Raw genomic sequence first — 20,200 nt, 5'->3', positions numbered from 1 at the left:
CAGAGGTTTTTTTTTATCATACACCAAATGCATATGTATGGCAAAACAGTAAAAATACTGTTTATATGGGCTCCCAACTAACAGTATAAATAAATAAATATATGAAACATGACAGGAAGATACCTTATACTGAGTCAAACCATTGGTTCATCTGGGCCGGTATTGTCAACACTTACTGGCGGCAGCTTTTTAGAATCCTTTCCTAGCCATGGCTGGTGTTTATTATTGCATTTATATCCTGCCTTTTTTCCTCCAAGGAACCCAAGGCGGTGTACATAATCCTCCTCCTCCCATTTTATCCTCACAACAACAACCCTCTGAGGTAGGTTGGGCTGACAGTCTGTGACTGACCCAAAGTCACTCAGTGGGTTTTCATGGCTAAGTGGGGTCTAGAACCTGGATCTCCTGATTCCCAGTCTGACACTTTAGTCTCTACGCCACACTGGCTCTCTGTTGTTGTTTACATACAGCCCTGTAGCTGAAGCTCTCTGGGTGGTTTACAAAGATTAAGACACAGAACATTAAAAACAAAAAACATAATTAAAACCATAAAAATAGATGGTAGTGCCGGGTATTGAACCTGAGGTCTTCTGCCCACAAAACATATGCTCTTACCACTAAACTACATCCTTTTGCTAGAGCCAGCATTTGTAGAAGTTATTATTATTATTATTATTATTATTTATTTATATAGCACCATCAATGTACATGGTGCTGTACAGATATTTACTTAGCCAGCACTTGTAGGAGTGACTGTAGTTTACAAATCCACTTGTTTATTCAGATTCATTTCCTATCCTCTGATTTCAAATCTATCATTTGGTCCTTATTATGAGATTTGGACTTTCTTTCAGATTATGAATATTCCTGGTTTTTAAAGCAAAAACCAACACATTTTCAACTCTGACTGTACAATGAGACCGAACACACAGATGTCCCACTGTTTCTTTTATTAATCTTTATTAGTAGTAAATTAGACTACCTCTAATGAAGATGCACATGAAGATTGTTTAGGGAGCTGCAGATAGTGCAAGTGCAGAATAGGACAACTGAATTTCTGATTAAGGGGTGTGTTGAGAGGGAATTATGTGAGTTATTCAAAGCACAGTTTGGTTGGGTTCACACAACATGCTAACCAACCCACTGTGGATTGTTGTCGAACCATGGGTTGTTGTGTTGTCTGAACGCAGTGCTTTTTCCACAGAGTGGGTTATTGTGTTGTCTGAATGCTGCACTTTTTCCGCAGAATGGCTTGTTAACCATGCAGTGTGGGTTGTTAACCACCCTGAACAATCCAACAATAAGCCATAGGTTCTCAAGGAGGCTTGTTTGAGGAAAATAAACCACACTGCACGGTTAATAAGCCACCCTGTGGAAAACACACTGTGTTCAGACAAGACATTTACCCATCCTACGGAAAACATGCTTCATTATTATTATTTATTATTAATATTTATTTATAAAGTGCCATCAATTTTCATGGTGCTGTACAGAATAAAACAAAACAAGACAATCTGACCTATGGCTTACAATCTAAAATCACAGTAACAGACAGGGGAAGAGGGGGAAAACCAATAGGGGTAGGGACATTAAAACTAAATATAGACTAGTATGACCACACTACGGTTAAAAAGCTTTCGAGAAAAGAAATGTTTTCAAGCGAGATTTAGAAACAGAAATTGACGTCATGGTCCGCAAATGCACTGGAAGAGAATTCCAGGCATAGGGGGCAGTGAGCGAGAATGGGCGAAGACGAGCGAAAGATGTGGAAACTCTTGGGCAGGTAAGAGACATGGTGTTATTGGAGTGGAGGGCACGAGCAGGAAGATGAAGTGAAATAAGGGACGAAAGGTAGGGAGGAGCCAGATCATGACAGACTTTAAAAGTAAGAAGAAGCTTGTATTGGATTCTATAAGAGATAGGAAGCCAGTGGAGGGATTTTAGAAGCGGGGTGACATGATCAAAACGATGAGCCATTCAGACAACATGATAACCAGTGGTTCAACAACAATCCACAATGGGTGGGTTAGCGTGTTGTTTGAATCCAGCCTACCACTGCTTATAATCTTTGCTGGCTTTCTTACAGACAAAATTGAAGGAACTGCCTTTTGGGCTATAAATCACTGAATAGCTTGGGGTCTACACTTTCTATACAGTCTCTTTAAGGCTCTAAGTTCAATCAATACCAACTGCTTAACAGAAAGGGACTCTCAGTGATTTTATTTATTTATTAAATTTATATCCTGTCTTTTTGACAAAAATGGTGCTCAGACTTAGCAATACGTAAGAGTAGATTAGTGGGACAAGTTAGTCATGATTAACAGACTCTCATTGATTTCAATTGGTCAACTCTAAGTATGATTAAGTCTGGATCCAACCCAGTGTCTGTAGTCTTTAATATGGAATAGAAGACTGACTAAAGTCCAGGCCCAAGCAAATTTCCAGACACAATATTAAGTCCTTGTTTTAGACTGAGTTTTGGTTGCTGTCATTAAAACCACTGTACATTTTTATGACCCTGATTGTAATTAAGTAAATACTTTAGAGCTTGTAGCTCCAGTGGTATAAAATAAATCATACAGCTGGAAGATACTCTGATTAAATTTGTTATCTAATTATTATAAACCCTGACATTAAACCAGGAATCTTATGCCTAAAGAATCTCTGACAGATGTGTGTCTAGTCTTCTCTTGAAATCTCCTTGGAATTAGGTTTTAAAAACTGCAGTATGCAGCTTGTACTATGGCAAAATGACTGTTTTTTTTCTCTCTTATGGTTTAACATAAGTCTACCTTGCAGAAACGTAATCTGAGCGGCTAGGTGTGTGTGTATGTGGCCAGCTCCACCGGCCCCCAGTCCACATGTTTCCAGCCAGTCCAGATCTGCGTTGGGGCCCTACTGCACATACCTGCGATATAGCATTTCCAGGGACAAGCCCCAACATGAACAAAATGCTGGTTTCTGGAAGAGGCAGGTCACATCCCTTCCAGAAAACAGCATTTTTGCTCGCATCAGGGCTTGCCCCTGGAAGCGCTGTATTGCAACCATGCACAGACCTGGGCTGGTGGGGCTGGGCGCATGCAGATTGGGGCCCAATGAGGCTATTGGATACTACCCATTGCTTCTCAGTAGATATGGTGAGCAACTGTCCCTCATTTTGCTGACATAATTTTTAAAGTTAGGGAAATGTAAATATACTTCCCATAACCTTTTTTCTCTGTGCTAAACATATGCAGTTAATATAGCCTTTCTTCCCATGATGTACCTTCTAGATCCTTTATTGAGGCTCTGTCCTGAATTCTTTCCAGTTGAACAGCATGTGGTTTTACAGAATACTCCAGATGGAGGTCACACATTTGCCCAGTTGGATTTTGTTTTCTTACTATCCGAATCTTTACCAGATACTCTATTTAGAATCTATTTATGGAATATACTTATCTTCCACATTTTAAAAAAAAAGTAGGATACAGCAACACCATTTCAATGAGCACATTGTCTTCAAAAGAAAGAAAACCTGTAAATGTTTGTTCTGACTTTTAATTTTTATCCACCAAATGTAGCGTAAGACACTGAAGTCCTACGCAGCCGGATTTAAAGTAATTATTTATAAGATATCCAGATTACATAGATCAGATTGTATAGTCCAAAAATGTGAACAAGGACATTGGAGAGGTGAGTATTTCCATTTGTATGTGCTATATTATTATTATTATTATTATTATTATTATTATTATTATTATATTTACATTTGTATTCCGCCCCATAGCCAACGCTTTCTGCGTGGTTTACATAGGGTAAAAATACTTAAACACAATATACAAAAATTTTAAATCACAAAAGCATACAATTTAAAACCACAAAAACATACAAAAACAAATCTAGGCTAATTACATATTGCTAAATGGCTGAGAGAAGAGAAAAGTCTTGACCTGGTGCCGAAAAGATAACAATGTCGGTGCCAGGTGGGACTAGTCAGGAGAGATTGTTCTACAACTGGGGGGCCACCACAGAAAAGGCCCTCTCTCTTGTTGCCTTCCTCTGAGCTTCCCTTTGAGTAGAGACCCAGAGGAGGACCTTGGATATTGAGCGCAGTGTACGGGTAGGTCCATGTTGGGATAGGCGTCCCATCAAGTATTGTGGTACCAAGCCGTGTAAGGCTTTATAGGTTAAAACCAGCACCTTGAATCGGACTTGGAAACATTCAGGCAGCCAATGCAAATGGGACAGAGTGGGTCTTATATGTTCGAACCTTCTGGTCCCTGTTATCACTCTGGCAGCTGCATTTTGAACAAGCTGCAGCTTCCAAACTGACTTCAAAGGCAGCCCCAAGTAGAGTGCATTGCAGTAATCTAACTTGGAGGTTACCAGGGCATAGACAACTGGAGCAAGGTTATCCCTGTCCAGACAGGGGCGTAGCTGGGCTATCAAATTGTCATCGGATGTCAGTAATGGACTGGATGAAGGTGAATAAATTGAAACTTAATCCACACAAGATAGAAGTGCTCCTGGTTAGTCAAAAGGCAGATCAGGTAATAAGGATTCCTCCAGTGCTGGATGGGGTCACACTCCCCCTAAAGACACAGGTTTGCAGTTTAGGTATACTCCTGGATTCAGGCATACACCTGGATGCCCAGGTTTCAGCATGGCCAAGAAATGCATTTGTACAGCTGAGGCTAGTGCACCAATTGTGTCCATTCCTAAAAACGTCTAATCTGGCCACAACCACACAGACCTTAGTTACATTCCATTTGGATTACTGACACATGCTCTATGTGAGGTCTTTGAAAGGCGTTCAGAAACTTCAGCTGCTACATAATGCTACGGCCAAACTGCCAACTGGGGCTGGTTAAAGATAGCATGTGTTTTCCTAGTTACAACAGTTCACTGGTTACCAGTTTGTTTCTGGGCAGAATTACAAGTGTTGGTTATGACCTATAAAGCCCAATATGGTTTGGGAAAAGACCGCAATCTCCCATACAAGCCTGCCTGGGTTTTAAGATCCTCTCTCAGTCTTGCCACCACTAGAGGTGCATCTGTTGTCCTTCCACTAGCAGGCAAAGGCATTTTTATTTAAGCAGGTCCCTTTGGTGTGTAAGCTGGTCTGTTGCTGAAGGTGATTTTAACTGGTTGTATTGACCATTTCTTTGATAGTTGGGTTTTTAATTGTGTTTCTATGGACCTGTTTCTTTGCTATGAATTAATTAAGATTTTGCTTTTAATCTGTATTTCATTACTGTAAGCCACCTTGAGTGCTACTTTTGGCATAAAGGTGAGATTAAAAATTAATTAAATAAGAAAACTTTGAGAAAGACCCCTATTCCTATCAATACTATATCTAGACAAGTGGCACCCTCACTCTTACTATTTTTACAAAAAATGTTCAGTTTGAAATAGAGTTAAAACTTATGTGAAAACATACTTGGACAAGCATTACACCCCAGCTTTGCAATCATATCTAACAGATTGTAAGGTTGAAGTTTGGCATAACACATGTGATTCTCATAGATGGACCTGTGAACTGCTAGTTTTGTCAGCTGCAAAGATTAATAGATCTGGAGTTCAGAGAACTGAAACAATGGCTCTACTGATGACTCTAGATGGCAAACATCCTCTATTACATTGACAAACATCTATATATGCACAGTGAAGTGCAAACAGAGGGCTATCTGATTAGAAATAACGCCACTTTGCCAAGCAAGAACGCTAACATACTCAATATTAAATTATAAGCTTAGTGGGTACCCTTCATTTCTTAGGCTCCAATTTTTAACTTCTATATTTGTTGTTGTTTGCATTTCATATAACCTGACATCAATTTGAAATAACTGGCATAAGACCAGAAATGCAAGTAGGGCAGCACAATGTGTTCCTGACTATGGTTGTTAGTTTGGAATAAACATCCTATCTAAATTAGCCTTCAGGTAATTATAATTTAAATGTACCTAATGCCAACAAAGGTAAAAAATGTGAAGCTCAGTAGTAGCTGGATGTCAGGATCTATGTAACAGATTTTCTTTCATGGAGAAAAAAAGTTTGTCAAGGAAGTGATAGAAGGGAATTTCGATGTCCCTAGGCTATTAAGAAAGTCTGGGAAAAGTGAAACAATGGAGCCTTCAGTTCATTGACCTTGAATTAAGCAGCTAATGGACACTTTCACTGTCTTTCTAGTCATACCTTAGAGAAGAATATAAAAAAGCAGAACTTACGTTTTCACATTTACTTATTTTTCCTTTCTAGGAATAAAATAAAAATGAGCAGATGACAAAATTAGTCACACGTCAAAGAAATATGCAAATTTACTTTTCATTTTACGTATCCACACAATAATCCATCTCAGCCACTCTAGCCCACAATTTTCCACAACAGAAATGAAAAGCAAAGGAAAGGAAATAAGGCAGGAAATGAAGAGAAAGACAGAGTAAATAGAAAGGGAAGAAGAGAGGCGAGGAAAAAAATAAGGGGGGTTGGGGAACTAAGCAGGAGTTAACAGTGAGAATCAGGTCCCTGACAGAGGCGGAAACATTTGCTCATGGATCCACAGGTGTTTACTCATATATAGCAATAGCCCAATTTCCCCCCATAGGTTTTAATTGGGCCTTAATAATTGTTGTGTTGAATGATAGTGCAGGAAGCCAATCATATTCTTCCCTATCTTGAGAAAGAAGAAGGGTTGTGAAAGAAAAAGGGTTGTGTTTCCACTTCCTTTTCCACAGCTTGAACATGGGAGATAGCTATCACAAGGCAAAACACCACCAGCAGAGCCCATAGTCTGGCTTACTTAAAGAAAATGGAAGCAAAGATTGTACCTGATTGCCCTCTAAAATATCTTAGAGGAAGTAGATGGGGCAGACTATTTAGATGAAAGGCAATTTATAGCCAACCTTCTTGCTTTTATTCTCCTCTATATCTCATTTCAAATGCTAAGGCCTGTGGCTGATGCAAATAAAGGAATTCATTCTGGTTTATAGCCAACCAATGGGTATAACTTAGTGACTAGAAATCAGAACATGTTCATGTTCATGGTTAGTGATATAAGCTTCTGGAATGGTATCAATGAAATAATTTTGGGAGCAAATAATATTTCACAGTTGATAGAATACACAAGACATGCTTCATGCAGAAATCATAAAGAACATTTCACTATTTGGTGCAACAAGTAAGGTTCTGTTAAAAATAACAATATCATAAATTTTAATCTGAAAAACTGCTTCCTAAAAACATGAAAAATATCTTAGCTAGTATAATACGATTAATATTTTTTAAAAAATAAATTTGGATAAAATAGTTCACTGAAAATTGAATCCACTACAAACGTGCTTACAAGCAAATTTAAAAACAACAACCTGAAGCACCAAAACAATAGCAGCTCTCCAAAGAGACTTAGTATATCCTTCCAGAATTAAATTCCCAACAGCAACATGTTTTTCCTTTCCTAGGACCACTGCCAAGAAGAGGACAATAAAGAAGCATGGCCCCAGGGAGGACTGGAAGGGGAGTGGGGGGAGGGGAAGCACAGCTGGATGATAGATTGCTACTTTCTTTTGTAGGCTTTGCGAAGTGACAGCAGCCCCCATGGTGCTGGCGACACACTTCCTTCTCTTACATTCTACACTGAAGAGTCTTTGACAACTTTATGTGAACAAATGGAGTGGGGCCAGGGGGAAAAGGAGATATAAAATTAAATTAGTACCCCCTAATGTGTCCATGCACACCCCAATGTCTGCAGTATCATCTTCTTTACACTGATTTTGCCTTCTCAAGCACGTGCAGGTACAGACATCTCCCTGGTAGGTGTGCATACCGCCCCCACTACCTGTCCTCCTTCACACAATTATTTTCTTGATTGTGTAGCCCATTTCTTATACCACAGAGCTCAATGGAATGACCTTGCAAGAAGGCACCTTGGCTCCTGCCCCAACTTGGCTCTTGTGGATCATTCCTCACTCCCAACAGGACTCAGCAGAATGCTCCTCTTGTCCTAGGGCCTGGGACACATGTATCCTGGTCCCCTGATTGCTGCCTTCCTTCCTTGTCACTATGCATATATCAGTGGGATGCTCATGCAGTTGTATTATTTCTTGAGGCAAGCAGGGGAAGTGAGGAGAAACAGAAGCCATTGCATAGTCCCCGATCTTTTTTGTTGGTTGCCAAATGACAAAAGGACTCCCATCCTTATTTCTATAAATTTACTGCAAAAACACAGATATTGCCGGTCCAAAAGAACTTTATCCTGCTCACTGCATAATGTGCAATTACCTAAACATTGGATTAGAACTTGCAATTATTATCTTATGACACAAGAACAAGAGGAATAATTGCTGTACTATCCTTATTTAGTACAGATATTGGTGTTATTCTTGTTAATAATGGTAGTGCAATTATTTGCATTAAGAAGAACTTGAACTATTAGTGTTGTTTAACATTTACTATAGTACCAACATAATACCAAGGTGACACTGTCCCTTGCAAGAATATGCTTAGTCCCATTGATTTCAGTAGAGTTCACTCTAAAGCTAGGATCACAGACTAAGTCAATACCAACTATCTACAGTTTCTGACCAGAGCTTACACAGCTCAGCTAAAAACTTTTCTGCTCAGCTAAAATCTTTTCTGCTCAGCTAAAAACTTTTCTTTTTCCTAAAGCTTTTAAAACTTGATTTTGTTCTGACTTTATACTGTTAGTTTTACCCTACCCAGTGCCTGTTTACCCTACCCTGTGCCTGTTTGCATTCTCTTCCCCTCCTTATTGTTTTATTATGATTTTATTAGAATGTAAGCCTATGCGGCAGGGTCTTGCTATTTACTGTTTTACTGTGTACAGCACCATGTACATTGATGGTGCTATATAAATAAAATAATAATAGTAGTAGTAGTAATAATAATAATAATAATAATAATAATAATAATAATAATAATAATAATAATAAAAGACTCCTTTAAAAATAGCCTTTTGCAGAGAGAGAGTTTTTCCCATTGGAGAACCATTCAAGATATTGAAGTAGTATTGTATTGCTTGTTTCAGTTCTCTTACAATGAGAACAGAGTTCATGACTGAGAGGTGGGATAGAAATATTTAATAAATAAAATACATGTATTGTACAAATAAATAAGAAGAATGTGATGTAAGGCCCTTACTGACTGGGAACCTCTCCTAGGGCATGTCTACACCTAAGGGTGTAGAGGGAGGAAGGGGGAGTATTGCGGACTTACTTGCTTCCGCAATCCTCCCCCAGCGTCCAAACGGCAGCGTGATGTTCCAGAAGGGAAGAGGGACATCTCAGCTGCCATTTTATTTTTAACAGGGGTGATGGAGTGCAATTGCGCTCCACCAAAAAGTAAGTAAAAACAACAACCCGATCCTGCTCCCCCCACCCCCAATGGGCATGGAGACTCCCCGTACAGCTCCATGCCCATTTTCAGAGCCCTGCTACTCACAGGGAGGAAAGGAAGAGGAGAAAATGGCAGCCACACCACCCATGGTCCGTGGAATACTCCCGGGACTACGGGAAACATTGGGTTTTCTGTGGTTCCTGACATCCCACGGAAAGCACGTGGCTGTCCCCGCTTGCCCCTGGGATTACCTGTGTGTCATATGGACCCACAGGGACCCACACGAGACCAGCCCAGATTTAATGGCTGGTGTAGACATGCCCCTAGTGAAGCAAGAGCTGTACCATCGCCTACTATAAAGCATGAACCACATTCCGAGATGCTATACTTGCGCTGCAGAGAGCATCTGTTTTGTTATATGGCATTCATCACCTATGATTTCCGAGAACATACAATATATTTGTGAGAACTGTGCTGTGCAGCATTTGCATGGCAAGGCCTGTGAAGAAAGATATTTCCTTTAAATTAAACTGCAGAAGTGATTCACTTCATTTATGTTGAACACTGGCTTTCTGAAAACATACTGAATGCCAGCTCTTTCCTCACCTTCTCTCTCTCCACCTTTGCCAAACATACTTCTACAGTGCTAATAAAAAGAGGTGAGGAAATATTCCCACCTCACCTTTGTTGAATGCAAGCCAATTTTGCACACCACAATAATGTGTTAAAAAAAGAGAAGAAATTAATTTTTGCAGGATGCAGAGTAGCTCACTTAAGAGGATTGATGCCTGTACATCTTGCAAGTGTGGTATCATCATTTATGCCACACTTAAATTTGTTAGTTAATACACATGCAAGACTGACTTTTTCACTTAGATGTACATGTGTGTATGAATGAATTTGAACGGTGAAAAATGTTCAATGTTACTATTATGAAATTATTTATTAAAAGGATTTATATCCCACGTTTTTAGTTCCGGAAACGAAATGCTCAGAGTGCCTTAAATGACAACAATGAATACTTAAAAGTTGTTGGGTGTTGTTGTTGTTGTTGTTGTTTAAAAAAAACCTAAATCAATAAAATAAAACCAGAAAATTTGCTGATAGAATAGCAAGTATATTTACACATCTTATACCCAGTCTAATGAGAAATACCTGTAATTAAATTTTGGAAGTTCAAAATTTAGGTCCAAAGGCTGTGAAACTTTTTTATATGTGTAGTACAAGCACATTTTCAGATGCCCAGTAGCTCATCATTATCTTATATGTACACTTCTTCTTATAAAAAGAACTCTTTGCCATGCCCATTCCATATCTCTGCAAAGTTCTACAGATATATGACCACTGACAAATCTAACAATCTGTGATGGAGGTGCATATCAAGCAAGTTTACCATTTAATTAACTTCCCATGGAAGCCTTAGATAGCATACCAGTCAGAAACCTAGACAAGAACTTTGCCTTTCTCCAACAAGAACAGAACACCAACAGGAAACCCCTGACTCCACCAAGATACACCTAAGTCTCGTGCCACCTAGTGATTAAATTACATAATGACAGTTTTTAGTTACTCATCTCTAAATCTCAAAGGCTTCCAAATAACTCAGCTGAGTGAACGATAATCTGAGTAGTAACATTGCTGTCAGTCTTAGACGGCTCAGGTAGAATCTTAGTAGATGGACCTGGATTTCCAGGTATTAATTGTACATTTGGCAATTTACCATTTTAGGAATAGGAAGATGTCAGTTTCTGTTAAGTATTCCACATTCAGTCTCAATAGAATATGATCTGGGTATTGGCATCCATTCTGAACCACTTAATTGCAGAAAGCAATTTATCTAGTCCGTTGCTGCTTGCATCAGTGCCAGCAGGTACAGGCACTGGAAGCTTAGGGCATTAGAAACCAGGTCCTTTAAGGCAACCTTCTGATGTGATCTCCTAAACCAGGACGCTGTAGATTTCAGATTTACTGGTTACGCCTCCTTTGAGAGATCTTATCGACCTAGATAATTCACCATTCCCAGAAATGTCTCAGTTCTACAATGTTAGTTAATGCTTTCATCTCCCTAATGACATTTGCATTCTCTAAACATGACTTTGTCCCATGTTGTGTGATTACTTGTTCCAAAAACTCTATTTCAACTTGGCAAAAAAATATTTCTCCTTGTTTAGCTTGAGTCTGGATTCATGTATCTGATTCAAGAAAACAGCAGATAGTAATGATTTTCCTTAAATGTGACAGGTTATAGGAATTTGTTCAAGAAGACCATTACTCCATTTGAGTCTCTCAGGAGTTCTGTCAACTTCCTTTGAAAAATCTCAGAAACAATTGTGATTCCAAATGCTAAGCACTGAAACAAAATTTTAAAATCCCAAAGGTAGTGATAAATGTAGCTTGTTTAGTACCTTGGTTTGTCAACGGTATTTGCCACCACTTGAGGCATCCAATTTGGAAAATACTTCGGCTCCTGTCATTTTGGGGACAGGAGCCAAAGTATTTTTGTGTTTTCTTAATTATGCCATGTTCCTTAATCCTTTCTAGCCTTATTTCCATTTCATGGAGTCAGAGAATGGGAATTCTATAGGCTGTTTCTATGCTGTACAGTTTGGTATCAGGTCTTAAAATAATGTCCATAGGAGCTCATTTTATTAGTTCAGTATCTCCAAACACTTCTTTTGTTTCTCCCACTGTTTTCAGCAGTCCTGTTCTGGCACCTTCTCCATGACTGACAAGGTCATAACCTGGATAATCTTGTATCACATACATCAGGGGTGCAGAACTCAAGCCCAGGGTCCTAATTCAGCCCTCTGAGGTTCTCCAGAAGGCTACATTCTCATTCTCATTCTCTTCTCCTGGCCCCACCATCACCTTTCTTTTTTTAATTTTTTTTAATTATTTTAAATGTCACAAACACACAATCTTTACACCACATAATACATACAAACAAAGGTATACACAAAACAACTACACTAAAATACAATAAAAAACATTTAAGGATAAAGTTAAAGTATATTTTTGGCCTTCTTCACACCAGAAATGCTAACTAACTTCTTAATTACTATTAAAATGTTAATCAAATTCAATTCTTTCTTATGACTTATCTGAATCTCATACACTGGATTCACAGAATCATACTCCATTTCTCTCTAATTCTTTAATTACAATTGATACATCAATCAAATTTACTTCTTCTCTTCTTTTTTCCTTTCTCTTTTCTTTTCTCCACCATCACCTTTCCACTGAGCATTGGAAAGTTCAACACATGAACACAAACTGCTCCTCTTTGTTTCTTCTTTGTATGGTAAAGCATCCAAGACAATACAGGATATCCTGTACATGGGCTGTGCCTTTCGCAGATCTGGGAGATTATGCAATTCTTTGTAGGTCTCCTCTAAAATAAGTGTACCATCAGCTCTGAATCTGTATTGGAATTAATGGTTGTACCACATTAATTCCAGGAAGGGTCAGGACCTCTGCAAAATATGGAACTTGATAAAAAAAAAATATTGCCATCCATTGCTGTGATAACATCTCGTACTGTTTAGGTACAACACATGAAAGCAACACACTTTACCTTTGAACACTTCCAGCACTATGCTTGACTAGGTGGACAAAGTGCGCTACTGTAATATTTTCCTTTCCACATCTTTTGAATATTGTTTGAAAGGGTGGAGCACTTTGCTGCAGTGAGCTTTTAAAATTGCTGGACTGCTTTTTCTGGGCTTTCTTTTGCTTTAGCAGAGATATTAGGAGTGAATTTGTCCTTTTCAAAATGGCTGCTGATGGTTTGTAAATTATGTCCTTCAGGTCATTCCCAAGTTGTCTTTACTCCTTGTTCTTGGTTTTGATCTATTCTTATTCCCTTGCTATTGCTATGGTTTCATGAAGGGTTGAGTCCTCTATTAGCTGCATTCTTTCAGAAACCCCTTTGTCTAGAAATCCAAGCACCGATCTGTTTCTAAATTGTTCCTCTTTTTCTTTTCTTTTTAAAATCAAACTCACAGTATTCAACCTGTTCACACAAGGCCCTAACAAATGACTCAGCAGTTTCTCCAGACTTCTGAGCTCTTTGATAGAAACAGGCCCTTTCATAAACCACAATCTTGTTCAGGATGAAATGGGCATTTGAGAACATTCTCATGGTTGTGCTTTTGGCCCTTTTCAGCAAAGGTAAAGGATTTATAAACATGACTTGATTTTTACCCCATGGCATAAAGGAGTGAACACACTTGCACAATTCTTATCCTCTTTGTGGAGCTTGTTGCAAAAATAAGTAAAACTTTCTGTCTGTTCAGCCAATGTTGCTGAATTAAGAAATCTGAAGATGTCTGGTGCAGGGAACTGTGCCATTTTCTTTGTCTGGTTAAGAATCTTGTGCATATAAAACTGGATTTCTGACACCAGGTCATGAAGGCTTAAAGTGGAAGCTAGATGGAACTTCACTTTTCAACAAAAATAAAAATGTCACAGGAAACTCTTGACTTGACTCAGGCACAACCAAGTCCTGTGCCACCTAGTGCCTAAATTATATAATGACACTATCCACACACTATTTCTTGATAGTACATTCACAAAATTGAAATCTTAGTGTTATTACACAAAAGCTATATTGCATGGTAAGCAGACAACTTAGCCCAAAGTTCTCTTCTTACATTTATGTAACGATTCTTAGTGCTTGATGTGTGAGATAGAAAGAAAGTAATACTGTGATGCAGCATTATTCATATGCTGGTCCTGTATGAATAGTCAAGGTTCTGTTGCAAATGTAATGGAGATTAAGGTACTCAGTCTGATACTAAAGATGTTTATATAGAAGTTCAAGAGACCCTTTTCTTGCTTAAGGCTGTAACTTAACCCTGAATTGTTAATCAAACTGGGAGGAATTCTCAGGGCATTTGGGGGAGGGTTATATCTCCCAAAATAAAATGATTTTGAGGGATCAACAATAACAGAAAAGAGGTCTCCAAATTTTCCAAAGTGGTTAAACATTCAACAGACCTCTGTACGAGTCATTTTCAAGTAATAAAACTGTCAAGATTCGCTTTAGTGAAATCAGAAGTGTCATTTTCATGACTTTTAATCACATGCATTTTAAGTGAGATGTATGAAAGTTAGATGCGGTAGCGCTGCGAAGATGCCTTCCTGGCATCAAGTATGCAGTTGGTGCAGCATGAGATAAAAGTTGTCCTCATTTTGTATTGCATGCTGTGTATCACCCTTGTAAGTTATTGCCCGGCAAGGAAGATAAAATTTACACCAAGTCCTCTAGGTATGTAACTGATAGATTTATGGTTTCTTCTCACGTTTAATGTTTCTTTGGTAAGCATGGTTATATGATATACCATAGCACACGATGCCAGCCTTGGCTCTCACACCATAAACCGTCTGCCATAAAGTTAAGACAGTCTCACATCTTAATTGTCCATAAACATATGCACCTCAAAATGATATCAGCAATATACTAGAAAGCAGGATGTCTCAATTTTTATTATTCTCAGCAGATCTGAGATCAAAATACTTCACACGTTACTTGAACTGCTCATCAGAAAATCTGTCTTTACGATTGCCTTCTGGATTTAAAAAGGAATTTGCTTTAGAACCGGAAGAAGCAGATGAAAAGGAATGATAAATTGCCTTTGATTTCCAGGAATGTTTTAATGCTGATTACTTGAATAGAAATGTTATAATCTGCCTCATACCTTTCCTCCACAGTTTGAACAGAAGAGGTTTACGGCTAAGCAGATCGCTTCTCCTTTCAGTTTGCAAAGAAAAATGATGATAAACTTCTTTTAAAAGGCAAATCTAACATAAAGATCAACATATGTGCTTATTAAAATAAGGCATCCAGCCTCTATTATGCCAGGACATGTTTCATCTACACTCACCATTTTACTGCAGATAATGTATGATAATTATAATTATATTATCCTTTCCGGATAAGAAAGTTTCCGAATGACAGAATTAGCAACCTGACATCTGTCAGGATCCACATGATTCCCCCCTTTTTCCCCTTGCAGCAAACAGTTCTTTAGCACTTTGTGTGCAATTGCAATTACAACAAAGAAAAGCAAATTAAAGAAACCCAGGTTGAGCATTATAAAAGAAACAACAGGTTCAATTTGGGTGGTGTTGGTACAATTTAAATCTGAACATCACTAAAGCTGAAAGAAAATAAATGACATCTAAGAAACTTAAATCACAGATTAGTAAATATTTTTTTAAAATAGAAAAACAGACTTTTTATTTTATAATGAAATGAGAATGTTCAGGATTCAATACAACCTTATTTACTATTAGGGACAATTTAACTGGTATGAGTATGATTACATTCATAGGTTTTCTTTATCATTGTTTATATTTATGAAATGATGGTAATATGAAAATTAATTTAAAAAAAAAGAAATAAAAAAGAAATTTAAATGACCTTTTCCTAAAATGGTTATTTGTTTTTGTGACAATTTTAAAGTAGTGACTCAAAGTGTTATCTTGTAAGAAACAAGAGATGCACCATATCAGCTACTGAACACAAATCTGTAAACTAGACTGGTTCCTAAATGCCTTAAATGAATCACGGTTGGAGTCCAAAGGGCCATTGAAGGAGCATGAAGGGCTCCATACCACCCAGAGTGGCCTCTGATGCAGTTGCGTTTAAAACAGGAAATCAGAGAAACGGATGCACAAAATTATTTGGCTATTCACATGGGACTTCTGGATCCCAATTCTTGTGATTAAGGAAAGAACAGTAAACATAATATGGTGTTATAAAAACATATTTTAAACTCAGTTACAAGAATCTTTAGAATCTTCAGAAATTGACATGGATGCAAGCAACAACAATTTCATTTCAACTACTGCTTTTGCAGACTGATTAAAGGTTCTTTTTTAAAAAAAAAGCCTTGTAAAAGATTAAATACAGTAAGGTGATTAATGCTTTCTGCCTTTGATTAGTCCATCATCTTATTTAGTTCTTCCTTCAATGGAAAGAAGAGGCCATTTGAAGTCCTCCTCCTTTTAGCAGGGTCTTGCTATTTATTGTTTTACTCTGTACAGCACCATGTACATTAATGGTGCTATATTAATAATAATAATAATAATAATAATAATAATAATAATAATAGCAGGCCTGTTACATCAGAACGTCAGACATTTTAAATTCAAAAGAGAATAGTATTGACAAAGATGGTCTTATCTCCCAAATGAAATTAATGACCTAATAGGGATCGTAGCGATCAAGGAGACTTTAAAAAGCATACCATGAGATACAGCTACTCTTTGATGCTGAGGACTTCAATGAAAACAAAAGTACCTATTTTGGACTTCTGTGGCAAATTTATTCTTCTGTGGCAAGTGGGCTTTTATCTGTACTATCATATGTGTTTAAGATTGCTACTTAGCTAGGCCATTTTCATCCAGGCCTTAATTTTTTAAAAAATCCACTTTCAGAGCAAGAAATGGTCATTCAAGTGAGCCATAAACTACAGTTTCCTCCCCTTCCTTGGAGACCTGGTAACCCTATTTGAATACTAGGTTTCCTCACAGATTTTCCTCAGAACAAGAAAGTGACCTGGCTGAAATATTTGAGAGCGACTGTTTACTTGGGATGCCAGTTAACACAGTATTACATAAATGTCATTCAATTAAAAAAAGGATTTAAAACTCATATAATACATGATTATTTTGGAAAGCTACATTCACCATGCAAAATCTGGTAACCATTTTAAAGAAACAGACAGCACTGAACAACTGTCACTTTAAGCCATCATTTGCTTAAATGCATGTATCTAGAAAATAACGTTTGTGGCATTTGTATATGTATTACTAAGGAAAAGCCATGACAAAAAATAATGGCCACAATAAAATAAAAAGTATCATATACATTAAACACACACACCACTAGTTAAACACTACATGAACTCTAAAGCCTTTCTATTGGGCTTCAGCTATTGGGCGGTATAAAAATGCAATAAATAATAATAATAATAATAATAATAATAATAATAATAATAATGCTTTCAGCCCAGTTAACTTGGGTTGTCATATTCTGCATTTTGCTATAAGCAGTTGCATATATACATACACACACACACACACACACACACACACACACATATATATATATATATATATATATATATATATATATATTATACAGTGAACAACTAAAATGATAATTGTTGCTGTTGTAAATTATGGAATTAAAACCAAAAATGTTATTTTTAAGTCAGGGAATTGAAGGTGCTATGAGGAAAGTGTTTCTTAATTAAATGAGCTGTTTTCTGCAAAGACTCTCTACAAATCTCTTTAAGGAATGGTTAATGTTATTTTCTTTATGCTGCCTCTTTTTTATATAGCCCCAGCTATATAAACAACCAGAGGAGATTTATCTGCAGTAGGTGAAACCACCAACGGCCACAATAGGGAGAAGAGAGCACTATTCCTTTTCATCATCAGGAGGCAGTGGTAGGGATGGGGGATGGCAGAGAGAGCACCTTGCAAGTGCACCCCTGAGTACATCAGCAGCCTCCACCTATGTCAGAGTGACCTTCGACTCAGCAACCATGTTGTGGCATCTCTGACCTCCATTGCTACTCCTGGCAACAAGCAGTAAGGGAAGGAAGGCCCCTCCACCATCTACATCACAGTGACTGCTGGAGGATTAACCTAGCAAACTGTCTCACTGCAACATTGGTGTGCAGAACCCCACACTATATCAGCTTCTGTTCTGTTTTAATGTGAGAGCATTGGTGGCCTGTGCTTCAATATTTGTGTGCAAGCTTTGATTTCAGTTAGGTGAGGGACAAGCATGTTGAGCCATGCGTATCTGTAGCTTGCATGGCTCAACATACTGAAAGAGTCCTCCACAAATGGAAAAAAAAAACTATGGATATGTTTTTGGTCTTCACTGATCTCTTAAAAGATTCAGATGTATGGTGATTTCAGCTTTTTAGCAGACAAATGGGGCAGCATCCTCAGGGAATTAACGATATTACAGAAAAGGATCAAAGGATCAGTGGACGGAATATTGAACAGGGACTTTTCAATTATGGCACCCAGCTTGTGGTACTCCCTCCCGAAAGAAACGTTTATGTATTTAATTTCACCATGCTTCCTTCCTTCTTGATTTTAATATACTGCTGGGTTGCCAAAAGACAAGATATAATTTTTTAATAAAGAAATTAACCATGAATTAATTAGACTCTTAGGGTGCTGATGGCTCAGTGCAAATCATTGCATACACATGCTGCATGTTACAATTTAAAAGAATTTCTACTGCTTGCTTCACAGGAACGCTGTCCTTGTAGATAGTTTTAAAGAGTGAAGCACCTGCCTGATGTCTCTTACATGGCTCTGAATGGCTTTCACAGCCATCTGTTCCTCAATTGGTAAAAGGGCCACTTAACTCATAAGGTTATGAAGAAGAACACAATAAAGATGGTTAAAAAAAACAATAGAAGTGTTATATAGGTGATCAATATAGGTCATGAATACTATATATAGGTCATTAATACTGAAGAATTTCAGGTTTTTATCCCTGAGCGGTTTTACCTCTGCTCCTGAGTACTTTTGTGTTTGTTGGACAAGTTCATCCAAGTGGACTTCATCTGAGACTGGCATAGTGCAAAACTGGATCTTAAAGATTTCTCTACGAGTGGCAGCATCAGGCAGGGGCACATATATGATTCTGTCAATTCGGCCAGGTCGCATCAAAGCCTATGGAGAAGAAGTCATCAAAAAAAGACCCATTAATTGGATCAGATGGAAGCTGACAAACAAAATAAAATACAGGACAATTTTCCTCTGATCAAGGGTTACAGCAGCTTTTTGATATAGGAATTAATACCTTCATCACAAAAAGTTCATAAAATAATATGCACAAGGCCCACAAGTGGCTATTTAGGAAGCGGATTCACACAGTGGCTTCATGGTGCACATGGAGCAAAATAGTTCCCTGTCATTTGCATTAATTTTGATGTGCCTTTTCTGGTTTGGTGTCATATTTTTACATTAAAAAGGTAACTATGAAAGAAGGACTGTCTGAAAAAGAGAGGCTGAGGGACAAAAGAACTGTTACACTAAACACAGGATTGCTGCAAATGGAAGCCCATGGCATGTTCTCCAACACTCCCCATAAGGGAAACAAAAACATGCCATCATAGTATGTAGTTCACCAAACTTACATAATATTATTGGCTGCTGCTAGGTGAAAATGCACATAGCATGACAACATCTCCCACCTCCCACCCCGCCCCAACCATGCCGCAATCTCTAATGATCATCCTGCAATGTGATCCTCCTTGGCCCAGTACTAACGTTAACTGTAGTGATACAGGAGCTGTTACAGCACCACCCTTTCCTAAAAAGCCCCAGAACATGTGAGAAGATATCACATCTCCTCCCCATAACTAGTGTTAATCCAGGTCCCAGTCACTTGTTTCCCCTAGTGGGGAGATGCTGCAGAACAGTCTCCTTCTGCATGGTCCAGGGCTTCTTGTGTTACCAAGTAGCACAGGAAACCGCAGTGCTGCAGTCACTCCCATCTTGCTGGGATAAAACCAGTACTGGGCCTTGATTGTTGAAAAGAGTATAATTTATGAGAAATTTTGTAGCCATCATGCTTTGGACACACCACAAAAAGCTACAGTAAAAATTTATTGTACACCATCATACCCACTTCAGGCAACGATGTTTCATCCCACAGAATTAAACCCCATGGTGGCTGCACTATAACAAACACACACACACACAAAACATCTCAATCTCTCCTTATTCAAATTTATACACGACCAAAAGATCTTTTAATTTGCTGATAAATATTATCATCTTTTAGCAAAATGCCTTGCCTGCAAATTCAGAATTTTAAATACATTTT

At 38.1% G+C, this 20,200-nt stretch overlaps 1 protein-coding gene across 4 annotated transcripts in view; it reads right to left on the bottom strand.

The window, feature by feature from the left end:
* The window catches only part of AFG2A (AFG2 AAA ATPase homolog A), a 195,850-nt gene that overhangs the window by 21,649 nt on the left and 154,001 nt on the right, over positions 1-20,200 (bottom strand). For 3 of the 4 annotated variants that reach the window (XM_063136432.1, XM_063136433.1, XM_063136435.1), the window contains one exon: positions 18,877-19,041. In XM_063136432.1, the coding sequence (XP_062992502.1) occupies positions 18,877-19,041 (165 nt within the window). Of the gene's footprint in view, positions 1-15,029; positions 15,133-18,876; positions 19,042-20,200 lie in introns of all 4 variants that reach the window. The other variant, XM_063136434.1, reaches the window with a different exon arrangement.

Source organism: Elgaria multicarinata, chromosome 10 (assembly GCF_023053635.1).
Source record: "Elgaria multicarinata webbii isolate HBS135686 ecotype San Diego chromosome 10, rElgMul1.1.pri, whole genome shotgun sequence".
Lineage (NCBI taxonomy): Eukaryota > Metazoa > Chordata > Lepidosauria > Squamata > Anguidae > Elgaria > Elgaria multicarinata.
This window is presented reverse-complemented; position numbering and strand designations above follow the sequence as displayed.